The sequence below is a fragment of the Nycticebus coucang genome, chromosome 13, assembly GCF_027406575.1.
Source record: "Nycticebus coucang isolate mNycCou1 chromosome 13, mNycCou1.pri, whole genome shotgun sequence".
Classification (NCBI taxonomy): Eukaryota; Metazoa; Chordata; class Mammalia; order Primates; family Lorisidae; genus Nycticebus; species Nycticebus coucang.
In genome coordinates this window covers 74,937,958-74,956,139 of record NC_069792.1, presented here as the reverse complement: position 1 = coordinate 74,956,139, position 18,182 = coordinate 74,937,958, and the positions used below count along the sequence as shown (strand labels likewise).

Sequence of the window (18,182 nt, the reverse complement as noted above, 5' to 3'; positions counted from 1 at the left end):
CAAACAACTTACAATATGCTTTACAAAAGTAATCAAATTCTAAGACTATGGTGAAGTTATGATTTTTAAATATACTGAATATTCTGCTCTGCCTGAATTAGACACGTTCAAAGAATAACATTTGATAAAATATTCCTGCAAGAAAATTATTTTTGTGTGGGACTTGAACAGAACTTTCATATGTATGAAAAAATGAAAAGGAAGAAATGCTTACAGTCTCTTTTGTTTGAAGTGCAGAAATCTTGACTGAGTCTACTATTCTCTATTCTTACTTGTACACCTCAAGTTTAGGGCCTCAATCTCTCTAACTCTGCTCTGTTCTTCAAATCCAGACTGATTCTACTACTAAAGTGAGAATAAAAAGCAACGAAACTGTCAACATGGCTCAAAAGTAATCATTTGATGCTTACCATATAGAAGATAAAGTACAAAGTGCTTAACATAATCTGTTTCTTGTCTTCATCCCTAACTTTCCTCCTTGTCACTGCTTATCTCACAATTTATGTTTCAGAAACGAATAGACTATTTCTTTTCGCAGTACTGATTTTTATGTTCTCCCTTAGAATATACTCTTCCACTTCTCACTTCCACCTTTCTTTACACTGCTTGGAGATTTCTTCTTGAAGAAAACTTTCTTCTTTCTCTCCTACCAGATTGGTTGGCTCTCAGCTCTGCTTGAATAACCCTGTGTGTCCATAGCCCAAAGAAGTTAACACAGGGTATTGCATTCACCTTGTTTATGTCTTGTCTCCCAGACCGTGATTGCCAAGGTCTGGAAATTATATGAAGAAGAAAGTGCTTTAAGTAGGTATCAAAGTGAGGGTGGCCCCTGTGGCTCAAAGGGTAGGGCACCAGCCCCATATACTGGAGGTGGCAGGTTCAAACCCAGCTCCGGCCAAAAACTGCAAAAAAAATTTAAGTAGGTATCAAACTGATTGTGTAACACAGCACTGTATAACATAGCCTGCTGTATATCAAGCATGGTATGTGTAGTTTTACTAATGTTGTTAATTTAATACCTACATAAATCTTAGAAAGTATGAATTTTAAACACTGTTTTATGTATTTCAGAGGATTGTCCATAGTAGGATAGCATGATATTCTGTGAGAGAGATAGGATTTTAACCCCAGTCTTTTCCTGTGCCCTTAACTTTTTATCCTATACCACTAATGAGTATAGCTGAGATTAGTGTTAAAACATTATTAATTTGTTTAATTTAACATCATCAAAAGCTACTTGAATATTATACTAATTATGTAAAGTACAAAATGTCTAATACAAGGGCCAATATGAGAAGTTTCATCAGTTTTCAGATAAATTTTGAACCAAAAAAAAAAAGTCTTTACCATGAAAGATAAACAATCTTATTAATAGATGTTTTCCCTTTTTACCCCAAGTAATTGATGTAATATTTATTTATTATTAGATTTCATAAATTATCTCCCCTGGCATCAAATACATAAGTCATATACCCAATATCTAAGAACATATTTGTGAATTATGTTATTATATATCAGGTGTTGGGGAGACACAGAAATTACGTACTTCTTAAGTTATAGAACTTCACTGTGTAAATGAAAATTAGCATGATATTTAAGCACATAGACTCTAACTTCAGGCAAACCTGATACTGAAGTTTAATTTTGTCACTAATAGCTTTATAAACATCTACAAATTACTTGGGCAAAGAATTTCTTTAAACTGAGAATTGATTATAATTTTTCATCCAATAGAATGATTTACATTTAAATATTAGAAACATCATATTGAATGGCTTTAATAAAAAGGAAATGTATTATTTAATGCAATATACTGTGCAGAATCATACAACCCCAGGAATATAGTAAATGCACCAAAAGAGCCATTCCTTGGCTCTGGACATCTCAGTGTGTTGGCTTTGTCCTCACACGACATATTGTGAGATGACTGCAACAGCTTTAGTCAATACATCCAGACCTAACCTTCTCAAAAAAAGACTGGTTCTTTGTATTTTTCTTCAGCACCAAGAAATCCTTTCACAAAAGTTCCCTCCAGATTACTTCTCACCTTTGAATTACCAGAATGAGGTCACATTCTCTTGGGCATCTAGTGGACCCCAACCTGAGACAGTGGCCAGCAAGGTGCTGAGGAAAGAATGAAACTTACACCAAATTTAGTGCATAAAACTGGAAGCCTATAAGGACATACACTGTTCCCTGTGCCTAGTAAGACAGCATGAGAACAACGCAGCACCTGTCCTGTTTCCCGGAGTCTTTTTATTTGGTACATAACAGAGTATGCATGCAAGGATGCACAGCTGTCAGTAGTCAGCAGTCAAGGTTAAGAATGAGACAGGGGACATTACAGACCCCAGGAAGGTTGGGTAAAGGGTTAACAGGGACATAGGGTAATGGAACATCTGAACAGGCCAGATAATGGTGCAACTGAAAGAGAGAAGGGGGAGAGCAAGTGTCATCTCCTCAGGTAGACATCTCAGCTTCTGCAGCCTGAGCTAGGTGTTGATGGTCTCAGCTGCCTATACTGCTGATTTCCCCATGCAGGGATAGCTATGCAGACGTTCCCCTGACTGGGCACCTTCAGATGCCATTCTCTTCAACTAGGACTAAAGGGTTGACCCACCTGTGGGCTTTACCCTGGCTTTTGAAGGGTCCATGGGGTCTCAGCTTATTTATTCCCACAACATATATACAAACTAATCACTGGAAAATGGAATGAGATTGCCATGATTAGCACAGACTGATTGTGACCTATCTCAAAGAACGTAGTATTGGACCAGCAGTCTTTGACTCATGAAGATGAACAGAGGAGGGTATATAGCAACAAAAGCAATATTCTACTGAAAATGGTTAAGGTTGAACAATGAAGATGGCTGTTGGGTTGGCAATCAATTGTATCTGCCATATTCTTCCCTTTGATTATCAAATGTACATCTAGATAAATCCTCCATCTGCCTTCAATTTAAAGAATGTCTACATGAGGTATACTTTCAAACTATAATATAACCTCCATAGTTTACCTACCACGTACCTACATCGACCACCCTCTTAAGTAGACCTAATTGTCATAGACCAGACATGCACCCCATGTACTTATCAGTACAGCAGTCCGACTTCCTTATGTTGACCACCACTGTATATTGACCAGTTTGTTACAATCCGTTGGGTGGTCAACTTACAGAGGTTCAATTGTACATTAATAGTTAGTTTTAAAAACTCACCCATTTACCATATACACACATAGAAAAGTCCAGAATCTCTAAGTGATGTACTGACTTTCCATTATATCCAGATCCAGTTCTTCATTGTCTAAAGACCTGAGGCCAAAGCTAAGTTATCACCAAATCTAATGTACAATTATGGAAAACAAACACTGTAACTACCATAAAAGATACCCCTTTAGAGAAAACAGAATTGAAACTATGTGATTGGCACAGGATCACAGAAGAAAGTCATATTCTTCTGGGTAAGACTGGTAAAGATTAACTTCCTTGAAAGTGGAATAGTTTCTTGATAAGCCTGGAATAAAGCAAAACCCACTTCATCTCTTTAGGATTTTACCTTGTTATCCTGCTACACAGATTCTTGTTCTTTGGGCATTATTTTGGAGGATTGTTTTTCTACTGTTGGACAATGCTGCTCTAGGACTTCAGTGCTTTTATGTATTATAACAACTGTCACCCCTGAAACTGGATATTACTGCACCTTTTGCCACCCTTTGCTAGAGTTTACCATCTTCGTTTCTTACTTTAGACACTGTAGATGTGTGCCTGATAGGGGAAGCATAGGTCTCATACCTGCGCCTCAGAGACTATGAATAGTGGGTATTGCAGGATGACCATATTGGAAGGTAAGCTGTACTTCTCACCAAGACTCCTAATCCCCAAACCTAAGGAGGCTACTCATGTGCTGGGTGACCAACATAACGCCCAAATATATACTGCATATACTTTTAGGGTCAAAATAAAGGAATACCAGTATAATTCTTAGACCAGTACTTTACATAATATAAGTTATTTATTACTAAAAATATTTCTTTAATGAAATACATTAAGTGGGAAATATGCATGATTTCAGAAAATATGATGATGTGGAAGTCATAGTTTTAAACCCTGTGTTCATGTACTCAGGATGAAAATTATAAGACAAAGCTTCTGTACCTATTCTAACAAAATAGCCTATAAAAAAATGCATGTTCTGAGCCTTTTGGGAAGCAAATCTAATAAGTATTTAATATTTAGTGGTATCTACAGGTTTCTTACTTCTGGAAAGCCAATGTTAAATTGCATATTATTTTTAATAGACCCCTCAGTAGATTAAAAGGTTCAATAAAACCCTCAATAAGCAGAATCACCACACCCCAAATGGAAGTCAAGAGAATAGCTTACTTGGTTAAAAATGTTAAGACAAATTACAAATTGTTTAAGACTATTAGAGGCATATTTTATTATTCCAGATTTTCTTTCATGAGTCCTATGAGCTAAATGCAGTTTTTATTTTTGTTGTTGTTTTTGCCCATAAATTATTAGGAACAAGTAAGATAAGCAAAAGGTATGGCATTCTTTTTATAATAATATGCATGATATTGTTCTTATTTCCTTACTAAATGGTTCAGCCCTACATCCAAGAAAACATGTGGACAAAACATTCATATTACCTCAAGGAGTATTTGTTGATGCCGTTATAGTACCTTTTCATAGAAAGCATTCATATTACATGGATAACAATTTGTTGATACTTTCATATTACCTTTTCACTTGATTTCCATATTTTACAAAGATAAATATATGGTATATAGATATTTGGTTACTTTTGTGTTGTAGAATTCATAAAGATGAAACATTTTACACAAGACCTCCGATATTTCTTATTAAAGCAGACTAAAAATTTTTGTTTGTATGTTTGCTTTTTTCCCCAAATTTCCTTTATACATTCTTTTTTTTCTTTTTGAGGACTCAACATACTGTCTTTGGCTGCTATACTGTCTTTAGTGCTTTATTTCTATAAATGACTCCAAATGATACAAAAATACTTTTTATTTTTATTTATTTTCATATTGTAATCCACAGAGTTTTAAACTCATATAAAATGTAAGTCTATAATACTATTTGAAAAATAATGGTAAAACTAAGCATAAATGAATAAAATTAGAATGAATGTGTTATATAAATTCAATCAGAGTATTCTAGCTTCTCAGAAATTGTGTGTCATTGAAAGTATTTAAAAATTATGTGCCTAAATTTTCAGTGACAGTTCAGTGATTAAGTTCTTGGGGGATATGGATTAGTTACTAATTAATTCTTGACTTAATTTAAAATGAGGTAGAGTTTTTATTGCTGCATACATGCATGCATGATTCTCAGTTAAATTTAGGAAAAATAAAATCTAACAATAAATGGGTGTCCATATTCTTTAGGATATAACTAAACAATAATGGATAGTAAGGGTCTGACATGGAACTAGCAATCAATCAGTAAGTCATTTATTAGGCATTCAAATTTTTATTTACTAGCTTTTTAGACAATATTGCCATATGAAAAGAGACATCCCATAATTTTATTTGCAATGCAATGTGGATCTACTGTGAAATGGGTTAGGCTAAAGTAGATCATGGGATTTATTCTTGTGACGGGTTGATAGATTAGATACTCTGAGAGGTGCTCTTACCAAAATACAGGAAACACATTTACAAGTAAGCAAAGCAAATCTACAAGATACAAACCCAGGCAAAGAAACACATACACACACTTACATTTATATGTGAATAAATACAAAGAACAATTGGTAAGCTGAAATACAAATGGGAGATAAAAAGGGAAGAAAGTTTCGTTTTTCCTGAGCATATTGATTAAGTCTCTAGAATTAGGAATCTAAGATTTGGGCTTGGTCTGGTTGGGTCACTAGGTAAAGAACCTGAACTTGAAACTTTAGCATTAAGCTAAGACCACCAAAGGTTATTAAATTCACTCCAAAGTGGTAGTAACCCTTAGCTTCAGATGCAGGAAATGACCTAAATTATACCAGATTCAGGCTCCCAGGATTCTTAACGTTTAAGAATCTTAAACTGAATATGGGTTCACTATGAAATATAACTAAACACTTAAGGAAATAATCCACCATGAAGGAATCACTTGAAATAACAAGCAGAGTCAGACCTTTATAGGCATCAAATATTGAAATAATTAGATAAAACACATAAAATGCCAAAGTAGGTTAAGCCATGGTATTATAAATGGCAAGATCTCTTTTTGAAAAGCTAAATAATATTCCAGCATGTGTGCATATATTTTATATATATTTTATACACACTGGTGCATGTAGAGCCTGACAATTAAGTTAGTGAACTATTGCTACGCACTTACATTGGCAGCACTGTACAAAAAACTACTCAGGAAGGTTTCATAACTTTGGTATATCAGTGTCTCACAGCTGTGTTTATGTCAATGTGTGACAGTGTCTTGCTTAGTCTCTTTCCTTTTGGGGGGGATGTTTTGTGTGCTGTTGAAAGAATATTGGAGCTTGGGTTAGAGCAATAAACAAACATTAAATTTCTTGTTAAACTTGGCAAGATTGGAAGTAAAACCGGGACATGTTAGTCCAAGTTTATGGGGATAATGCATGAAGACAGGAGTGTACAAATGGATTAAATACTATTCTGAGGGGAGAGTAAATGTCACTAATGAAAAGAGGACAGGGAAGCCAGTAATAGCAAAACTGACAAAACATTGCAAAAATTTATTAAATTGTGCATGAAAATTTTTAGTGTACTGAGAAGTATAGAAGACGAAGTAAACATTGATAGAGAAACAGGACAATGTTAACTGAAGTTCCTGGCATGAGAAAGGTATGTGCAATGGGATCTCACTAATGAGCAAAAATAAAAGTGAGTAGAATTTTTTTTTTTGGGGGGAGGGCACTATACACTGGTTTTATAAACAGTTTGACACATTTTCATCACACTGGTTAACATAACCTTCCTGGCATTTTCTTAGTTATTGTGTTAAGACATCTACATTCTACATTTACTAAGTTTCACATGTACCCTTCTAAGATGCACTGCAGGTGTAATCCCACCAATTACCCTCCCTCTGCCCATCCTCCCCCCTCCCTCAGCCTTAAAGAAAGATGGAGACTTTACCTCTTTCATGTTTACATGGATGGAGCTGGAACATATTCTTCTTAGTAAAGTATCTCAAGAAGGGAAGAAAAAGTATCCAATGTACTCAGCCCTACTATGAAACGAATTTATGGCTTTCATATGAAAGCTATAACCCAGTTATAATCTAAGAATATGGGGAAGGGGAGAGGGAGGGGAGGGAGGGAAGAAAGTAGAATTTTGACGAGACTTTTTTGAAAAGCAAGCTAATGTTTTGGGCCATGTTATCACTGGTGATGAGACAACGGTGTATCAACACAACCCTGAAATAAAGTGTCAAAGTGCACAGTGGAAGTCAGCCAGTTCTCCATGACCAAAAAGTTGTCAGTCCAAATCAAGGGTCAATGTTGCTAAACTTTTTTGATATCAGAGAGATTATTCATTATGGATTTGTACCAGCTGGACAGTTAACCAAGTTTACTATTTGGAAGTGCTGAAAAGCCTGCATGAAAAAGATGAAAACAACCCAAACTTTTCACCAACTCATGGCTCTTGCATCACAACAATGCACCAGCTCACATGGCACTGTCTGTGAGGAACTTTTAGCCAGTAAACAAACAGCTATATTAGAATACCCTCCCTACTCACCTTATTTGGCCTCCAGTGAATTTTCTCTTTTCCAGAAGATAAAGGAAATATTGAAAGGAAGGCATAAAGGAAAGATTGAAAAGATGACATTCAGGACACCAAAGGTAACAAGAGGATAGCTGTGATGGCCATTCCAGAGAAGGAGCTCCAAAATTCCTCTGAAGGGTGAACTAGGCTCTGGCATCTGTGCATAGTTTCCCAAGGGGAGTATTTTAAAGGTGATTATAGTGATACTCAGCAGTGAGATAGGCAGCACTTTTTCTAGGGTGAAATCGGCAACTTACTTGTCTGACCCCATATACCTACTCAGCCATTAATGGACACTTAGGCTGTTCATGCAACTTGCCTATTATGACTAAAACTGCAATGAATATGGAAACACAGATATTGCGTATGTATCTGAAGTGGTGATTTCATTTTCTTTGGGTATATACAGCAGTCCTCAATATTTTTGGCACCAAGGCCTGGTTTCGTGAAAGATAAATTTTCCACATATTGGGTGTGAGGGTATATTAGATTGCCATAAGGAGCATGCAAACTAGATCCCCTGCATGTGCACTTTACAGTAGGGCTTGCACTCCTTATGCTGTCCCTGATTTGAAAGGAGGCAGAGCTCAGGCAGTGATGTGAACAATGGCTAGCCAGTGGCTGTAAATACAGATGAAGCTTCCTTGGTCCTTCACTCTTTCCCCCTTCACCTCTTACTGTGCAGCCTGGTTCTAATAGGCCATCGTCCAGTACCAGCATGTGGTCTTGGGCTTTGGGACAGCAGGCTATATATATACCAAAAAGAGGGATTGCTGGGTCATACAGTAGTTCTATTTTTTAAATTTTTTAAAGAACATCCACACTGTTTTCCACAATGACTGCAACAATTCACATCCCCCCAACAGTAAATAAAAATGCCTTTTTTTCTGTACTTATCACTTGTCCTTGAAAATAGCCAACCTAATGTCTGTGAGGTGATATCTCACTCACTGCAGATTTGATGTGCATTTTTCTGGTGATTAGAGAGGTTGAGTACCTTTTCATGTACTACTTGGCCATTTTTATATCTTTAGAGAAATGTCAGCTCAAGTCATTCCTCCATTTTTAAATTGGGTTATTTGGGCTTTTTTGCTATTGAGTTGTGTAAGTCTTTATATAACTGGAATAAACTAGGCAGAGAAAAAATGCTACATAATCACATTTATGTGTAATCCTAAAAAAGTCAGATACATAGAAATGGAGAGTAGAAGGGTGTTTATCAAGATTGGAGATGGGAGAAACTGGAGTGATATAAATGAAAAGATAAAGATGCAGTTATCTTGAATAAACAAGTTTAGAAATCTAACATACAACATGAGGTCTATAATTAATAATAGCATACTGAAAATTTCCTAAGTGATTATATTTCAAGAACTTATCATAAGAAGGGAAAAAAGGAAACTGAAATGATGAAAATACTTTACTATAGTGATCATTTTACTATGTGCCTGTATATGTATAATGTATGTCAAACCATCATGCTGTATATCTTAAGTATAGGAGAACATCTTTAAGTTGACCACTCAAGGGACTGTAACAAAATGGTCAAGATAAGAAACTTCCATTGAGTCCATGTGGTGCATGTCTAGTCTATGAAAATTAGGTCAACTTACATAGGTCACCAGTGTAGGCATGTGGTCAGATATGGAGGTTCTACTATCTATACAATAAAAAATAGACAAAAGAGAATCAAACCAACATACACAGATATTTAAATACAAAATAAAAATTTAAAGTCTAATAATAAAATATTATCCAAAATGATTAAGCATAGTTTTAAAAGACTTTTTAAAATAAAAATATAAGAGTTTAAAATTTAGGGCAGTGCCTGTGGCTCAGTGGGTAGGGCACTGGCCCCGTATACCGAGGGTGGAGGCCAAACTGCAATAAAAACATAGCTGGGCGTTGTGGCGGGCACCTGTAGTCCTACCTACTGGAAGGCTGAGGCAAGAGAATCGCCTAAGCTCACGAGCTGGAGGTTGCTGTGAGCTGTGTGACACCATAACACTCTACCAAGGACGATAAAGTGAGACTCTGTCTCTACAGAAAAAAGAATTTAAAATTTAAACAAATCCTTAGATATGTCAATAAAGAAATAATTAATTAACCAAAGATCTTAAGTAAGTATGCAATTGGAAAGATAGAGAAATAAGGAAATGTATAATTATGAAATGTTAAGAGACAGAAGATGAAATTAAGAGATTTAATTTATATTGATTTAGAATCCCAGAGTGATAAAAGAGGGAGAATGGAAAAGGAACACTATTTGAAGAGATAATAACTAATTTTCCAGAATTGATGATGAAGGACCCGAATCTTGTACATGCACACAGAAACTTCATAGTGAACAAAAACACCAAAGAAAAAGAGAAAACCTTAAAGCAACCAAAAAGAAAACTCACATACAAACAAATGTTAATTAATCTCAGAGTAGGATTTACAATAGGTGACAGTTGAGAAATATCTACAAAAGTCATTTGATAAAAATAACTGTTAACTCAAATTGTGTAATTAACAAAACTATCCAGAAAGAAAAAAAGGGACAATTATGGATAAACAAAAAGTAAGAGAACTTATTAACAATAGGTCTATACTAAAGAAACTCTTATAGGCTCTTTTCTTAAATAGAAAGAGAAAAGGAAAGGAGGTAAGGTCAGTAGAAAGGACAAAAGAAGAAAGAGAAGCAAGGAAAAATAAAAAAACTAACTCCAATGTTTTCAATATCTTGCAAAATAGTAAAGATCTCAATGAGTATATAAATAAATCTAAATAGATATTTCTTTTATACCTTTAAAATATTACATCAAAATGCTATAAAACATCATATCACTGACTTAATTAATTTTCATAATAAAATTTTACAAGTAAACAAAAAACAAATCAAAGAGAATATAAGTTCCAAATAAAGATATAGAGACAATTAAAGAAAAAAGGAAACAAATTTTATTTTACGAAAACCAAGAAAAAAATGTACAGTAATATGAGACAAATGAAAATATAAAGTAAGATTATAGAAATAAGTCTTAATAAACATCAATCACAGTTATAAATAACACATACTTAAGAATTCAAAGAAAAATTGGGCAGATTAATTTGTTTAAAAATGTTTCAGGTGTGGTGATGTATGCCTGTAGTCCTTGCTCATTGAGAGGCTGAACTCAGATTGGGATGGAGAACCCAGGGACTCAATGTCACATGTGGCTTTCCAGATGCTCAAGTGTGGCCCCTCCAACGAATCCAAACTTCCCAGAACAAATCCCTTGATTAAGTGGATTTGTTCTATAAAATTTGGATTCAGTCCAACAGCCACACTTAGAGACACAGAAGGGCACACTTGGTCTTAATAAGGATTGTTTGAGTTTAGGACTTCATGGCTTCAGTGAGCTATGATGGTGCTACTGCACTCTAGTCTGGGTGACAAAGTGAGACCCTGACTCAAAAAATGAAAAAAGTAAAATAAAAATTCGGAGATAGTTTCATAAAAATAGGAATCTGGGAAAGTAAAATAACAAAACAAGGCACAACAGAAAAATAGTAAAACTATAGCTGAGATATTAAAATAAGCAAAATACACTTAAAGTAAAGTTTATGAAAAATAGACAGTATTCCTACCAAATGTTTTATTTACTAGAATTACATATCAGTTTTAATGTCATCTGTATCCTATGACATCAAAAGAATAGAATTTGATATACAGGATGAAATTCACAAATTCACCATTATTATAGAAGATTTCAATAAAGTTTCTCATTGTTGAAATTTCAGGCAAACAAAATATTTCCTTAGACATAAAATTGAGCAATGAATTTAAAAACTTCTTGATGAGCTTATAAAGAACCCCGAACCTAAAAATTAGGGGATGGACATATAGCATTTATAAAATATGGTCACAAGCTAGTGATAAAATCTCCACAAATTTCAAAGAAATATTATTATATAAATTGGCTTTCTGACCCAATAAAATATAGTTGGAAGTCAATCAGAAAATTACAATTATAAAATTTCAGTTTTTGAAAACAACTGGCATATATCATGTATTTCATAGGTTAAAGAGAAAGTAATAAAGGAAATATAAAATACTTAGAAATGTATGATAATAGATAAATTTCAGTAGATTACTCCAAAACTTATAGAAGCCCTTTCACATAGCAGCAATTTCAATGTGATATAGACAAAAAAATGTTACTAAAAAAGCTATTTAAAGGTCTAAATAAATGAAGAACTAATCCAGGCTTAAGTGTAGGAATAGTTAATACATTACACATGTCATTTCTTTCCAAATCCATCTATGAATTCAGTGCAATTCCAACAAAAAGACTCAAAGAATTTTTTGAAGAATTTTATAAGTTGATGTAGTAGAAAATAAATTGTCCAAGAGTAGTCAAAATACTCCGAAAAATAAGAAAATGGAGTGGGTGGAATGCCTGACTAGTAAGATAAAGTCTTATTTTACAGTAATAATAGTTAAGCCAATATGCAGTACTTCAGATACACACTAAATGGCCAAGACAGAAGAACGTAAAGTTTCTAAACCATATACAGAATCCGGAGATACATGTCAGAGTCTGCCATTCAGGTCACTGAGGAAAGAAAGGCTATTTACTCAATGAAAAGTACTGAGACAACTGATTGTTCGTATTGGAGGGAAAATATGAAAGGGATATATTGATGTATAACAAAATTACCATATTAGAAGCACGAAACAACAAAATTTTATCATGCCACAATTTCCACAGGAAAGGACTCCGGACCTGGATTATCAGTATGTTCTTTTCAAGGTCTTATCAGGGTAAAATCAAGGTGTTGGCTAGATAGGGGTGTGATCTCATCTGATTCTTGCAGCATCTCTTCCAAACTCATTTGTTGTTGGCAAAATTTGGTTACTGTGATTCTAGGAATGAGGCCCTTGGCTCTTAAGGATACCCACTGTTCTTTGCTATATCTGTTTCTCTGCAGTATGGTAGTACATATATTCAAGGCCAACGGAAAAGTGCCTCTTCTGATTTGTGTGTGTGTGTGTTTGTGTGTGCACACATGGGTCTCTCACTTCTTAGTCAGGCCTACTCAGCATAATGTCCCTTTTGAGTAATTTGAAGTCGAGTGATTATATCTGTAATTACATATGTAACAGTCCTTCACCTTTTCTATGTACTATAACCTAATCAAGGGTGGATTCCATCATATTCACAGGTCTTTCTTACACTGAAGGAGAGGCAATAATACAGCCCCTCTACATCAGGAGATTGGAAACTTTGGGGCCATTATAAAATTCTGCCTACCACACGTATTTACCTCACTGTGTCTATAAAAATTAATTAACAAAAGAGAAGTTTTGAAGAAAATAGTTTCATGATCTTGACTATTAGGCAATGCAAAAATGATAGTCATGAAATTAAGGATTAGCAAGTCCAACTCTGGTGAAATTAATAATTTCTTTTCATCAAATGATTTAACAAAGAAAGTTTAAAAAGAGAGTTATAAACTTGAAACTATTTCAACACATACAGTGTAATGGATTAATATTCAGAATATATAAAGCTGATCTCAATAGTGAAACAAGCCCACTCTGTATTAAAAGTGAGGTATTGATCTTAGCTCTCTGTGTGGCGGGATAGTTCTGGGAAAAATCAAACAAAACAAACCAAAGCAAAACCTTCATTTCAAGCAACCTTATTTGTTCAACCCTTATTATGTCTTATAACTGTTATTTTCAATTTCTGCTATAATGGTAAATTTTGGGGAATCAATGACATAAAGGAGTCTTGTGATCAATAATAAGACAAAAAGTCCAAGAGAAAAATTACCAAGATTCAAATAAATATGTCACTGAAAAAGAAACACGAATGACAAATAAGCATATAAAAATACTTGCAATTAATACTTATTCATTAATACTTCAATTATTAATGAACAAAATGCAAAAGAGAAATAATTTAAATGTACTAGATTACTAGATTGGTATAAATATAGAAATCTGATGCACAAAATTGTGACTGAATTGGTAGAACAATTTTAGAAACACATATGGCACTAAGTTAGAAAATGAATTTTTGCTTTATTACCTAGTAAGTATATCAATTAGAGTTATACTTAAAAATGTAAACCAGAAGATGTTTAATATTGTTCAAAACCATATTATTTACAAAATTAAAAAAAATGGAAACCAGCAGTCTTTATTGATAGTTATTAACTGAAAGTTTATTTATTTAACTCTAAGTAGTACAAGGAAACATTTTTAAAAAATCATGACCATGTAAAATATAAAATTCAAATTTTAACATATTCTATTTTTAAATTCGGCCAAAATAATTGCTTTAATCAATGCTGATAATATAAACACATTAAAAAAAGAAATAGTATACACAAAAATTATTTTTATTAAGTAGCTAAAAACAGCTAGGATATAAAATCCTTCATGTTAAAATAACTTCTAGTAAAACAGTATGTATTTATGATATATAGTTATGAATATCACTAAAAAAGCAATATTGGCAACATTAAGCATTCATTTTTGTTATCAGGTGATGAATAATGCTTTATTATAAATTTTTTTCCTCAAAGCTTGATTGTATAAAAGATAGTATTTGGGTAATTTATTTCTGTTTTGATTATTAGGTCATTATTTTTAATATTATATTATAGACCTATTCAAGAATTGTATTTGAATAAATTTGAATTTTTTGTAGGTGTAAACAATATATGAATGCCTGAGTGTATTTTAGTCAGAAATAAAGCTGAATTTTACATCATAATATAATGTGTCTGTCAAAGTATTATGCTCCTAGTTTCACCAGCACTTTAATAGATTTGAGGAATCCTGTTACGAAAGAATACTTGAAATAAACTTGATATCATTAAATCTGGTGATCTAGATTCAAATTTAGCTGTAGCATTTCTTTAAGCTTTACTACTTAATGAAAATAGCACGTTATGGTTTTCCACGTTAATTTTATAAGATATATATGCAAATGTGTGGAAAACCACTCTCCACCTACATATACTTTTTATAAAACCTTCTCAAAGTAGCTTTGCATTAATCATGCTTCAAACAAGAATATTCTATAAACAGAAGCCATATCATTTCATTGAAAACCTAATGCAGAAGGTGCAGTATTGTACAGCAAGAAAAAAACATACGATGATATAATGATTTAACTTGAGGAATAATCTGACATGACTTTTACAATGCTGTCAAATTCATATAGTTAGGTAGTCTGATGTGTATTTTGGCATTTTGAATGTTTCTCTGGTATTGCTTTCTTTATGGTTTTTATTACATAACACAATATATTTAAGGGGTATGTTTCTGTTTGTTGCTAGGTTATCCAGATAAATTTTGAAGAATTCGATCTGGAGATTGGCTATGATACCTTGACAATTGGTGATGGGGGTGAAGTTGGAGACCCTAGGACTGTGCTTCAAGTGTAAGTTCTCAATGTTTTGTTTTTCCTTAGCCTATCACGTTTGTGATGCTACAAAAAAAAAGAACGAAAGTGGATGGCTTATAAACAACACAGATTTATTTCTTACAGTTCTAGAGGATGTGAAATCCTGATCAAGATTCCATAGATTTGGTGTCTGGTGAGGGCTTGCTCTCATCTAACCTGACATTTCTAAAAGTAGGCTCATCCTACATCACCAATGCATAGCAAGAGCCTGGTGCACTTCTAAAACTCCGGATTTCTAGACCCTCAAACCTCACTTAGTGAATCAGCATCTATGGACTCAACAATCTACGTTTTAATGAACGTATCACAGGGTCCTATGCACACCAAAATTTGAGAACTACTAATAGAAATTTTGCAAAGAAAAATATTTTTAACATAAACAACTGAGAAAATTAAGGCCAGTATCATGTGTGCATTTCTTACTGTGTAAGTTGGCTAAAGATAAGCTAATTTTCTTTTCCTTTTTCCTTTCTTGTTCCTCCCTTTAATTTACAAGAAGCCCTTCTAGTACTATGATTTCAGAATCTTAAAACATGGGTTCAACCTCATAGTTACCCATTGTGTATTACTACGTATATGCCTCAAGATTATTGGTTTTTAGTTCTTATCTTTAGGAAAATAAAACAAAATAAAAAACAAAAATTCCAGTAAAAAATGCTACTCTTCTTACTCATCTTCATGCATGCTTTACCTCAGCCTCAACTTTTCTCTTTGCAACGTAGATGTCATTGATAACACAATTCTGTGGTCTATTTCTGGCTTCATACATTCCCATTTTATGCTTCCTAAGGTGTGGTGGACAAAGGGCCATGCTTTACATGCTTCACATGGTTGGTTATGTCACTAATATCTTTTGTAACCTCGTTTTTAACACTTCTCCTAAAAATGGTCAGCATTTTTGCCAGCATGTTGAGCCTCTTAAATGTATCACCACACTGAACTGGTATCTTCCTGAAATAATCTATAGTGCCTTTTAAATATTTTTGTAGTTTGATAGCTGATAGCTTATATTCCATTATAGCATAAAATTGTGTTGGAAATTTGAAGCCAGAGAGCTATAGGACCATTAAAGGAGTTTCTTTTTTTTTACTGTTTGTCAAATGCAGCATTTAAAAGAACCAAAAATGATACATAAATATCTGAATTTGTGGTTTTTCTATTGACAAAGTGGCTATCCTAGACCTGGATATTCACATGGCAGTAGTTGGCTGGAGCCATCTTCTGCCCCCTTTACACAGGGCATAGACTTTTTGTGCCCACTGATACCTGTACATTTTGCACTTGAACTTCTAAGATTCTTTGCTTTGCCTTCCTGGACTTATAGCTATTTGGATTTGTGACACCTGATATAATACAACATTTGGATTGTTTTATATTTAAATTCATTTATTATTCTAAAAATAAATAGGTCTCATTGTTTACCTGACACTTCATAAAAGTTGAAGTTTCTTGAATGCTAATAATATGTAGCAAATTGGGGGATTGATCCCCATGTCTTTGAGAACTCGTTCTCTAAATGTTTGGCGTAGATTCTATCATATGCACTTCAGAAATAAAATTGTAAAAACATATATTTGATAGGACATTTGCCCCTTATTCATTTTAAGAAAGAGAACTGGATTTCATGTTTAGATTATTCTAAATTTGGACAAGAAGAGGTAGGTTTACTAGTCAATTGAGTTGACTGAGCAAAATATATTTCTTAAGAGCTTTTTCTAACATATCTGCTACAAAATAAAAACTTAATATCTCAGCATTGGATCAAACATTAGCAATCCTGTACACCTAATATCCCAGACCATGGATGATATGTCCTCCTTTCACCATGGCCTTAAAAATGGATAACTGAGCTCAGCAATATCACACAATTATAAAAATTGAAAAGACATACAGCTTTACAATGATCCATTAAGACACAAAAGGAAAATGTTAAAATTATCTCAAATACTAATCCATCAGAACTGGTAAAATATAAAGGTTACATTTATCGAGATTAGAAACATCTGTACAATCTCTGATGTTAAAAATAATAATAATAATAATGAAGTGTTTGAACTGTGTGTTTTACTCTATTGCAATGTTAGAAACCTATGAAAACAATCATGAATTCTGAATATTGGTTGATAACTGTTTATAAAACAAATTTTCGTATAAGTGACATAGAATTGCATTAAATATTATTTTTCAGAACAATACCGAATGCCCAAGTGGATGTCCCCACTCCATTAAATTCAGAGTTTCCAATGAGTCCTGGATCTCCAGTGGGGATTAAAAATTAAAGCTTTATTCTTCAACCATTACCTTTTCCTGCTCTTTTAACAGGTGTAAATTGGCTGTTTAGTGAGAGTGTGTGAGAATTAGGAGATAGAAAGAAAAATACATACATTTAAAGAATCATAATACTTTGAGATTAGTATGCAAAGATTCAGACCCTTATTGTAATTATATATATTCTGATTTTTGTAAAACTTAAAACAAGTACTAGGCACAGTGGCTTATGACTCTAATCCAAGCATTTGGTAGGCCAAAGTAGGAAGATCACTTAAGGGCAGGAGTTTGAGATCAGCCTGACCAACATAGTGAGACCTCACTTTTTTAAAAAGTTTAAAAATTAGCTGGATGTAAAGTTGTGCACCTGTAGTCCCAGCTACTCAGGACCCTAAGGTGGGAGGATCTCTTGAGCCCGGGAGTTTGAGGTTGAGGTGAACTATATCAACCAGAAAACCTTCTAATTAGAAAGAGCTAGGGCAATGGTCTTTGCTATACCATTTTTAAGTAGTGAAAAGAAAACCCCTATGTACTTTAAATATAGCCATTCATTATCTAAAAGCTGGACTCTTTCTTATCAAATGAACGTCTTTGTAAACCCAAAATTTGTTGCTTTATTCATATCTGCTTCTTACAGAGTTTTGAACCCATTCTCATTTGACTTCAATCACCTCAAAAAAATGTACTAAATTTTTTAC

The 18,182-nt window shown here is 33.7% G+C and overlaps 1 protein-coding gene across 3 annotated transcripts in view; it reads left to right on the top strand.

The window, feature by feature from the left end:
* The window catches only part of CSMD3 (CUB and Sushi multiple domains 3), a 1,164,849-nt gene that overhangs the window by 560,677 nt on the left and 585,990 nt on the right, over nt 1–18,182 (top strand). For all 3 annotated transcript variants that reach the window (XM_053559351.1, XM_053559349.1, XM_053559348.1), the window contains one exon: nt 15,089–15,192. In XM_053559351.1, the coding sequence (XP_053415326.1) occupies nt 15,089–15,192 (104 nt within the window). The remainder of the gene's footprint in view (nt 1–15,088; nt 15,193–18,182) is intronic.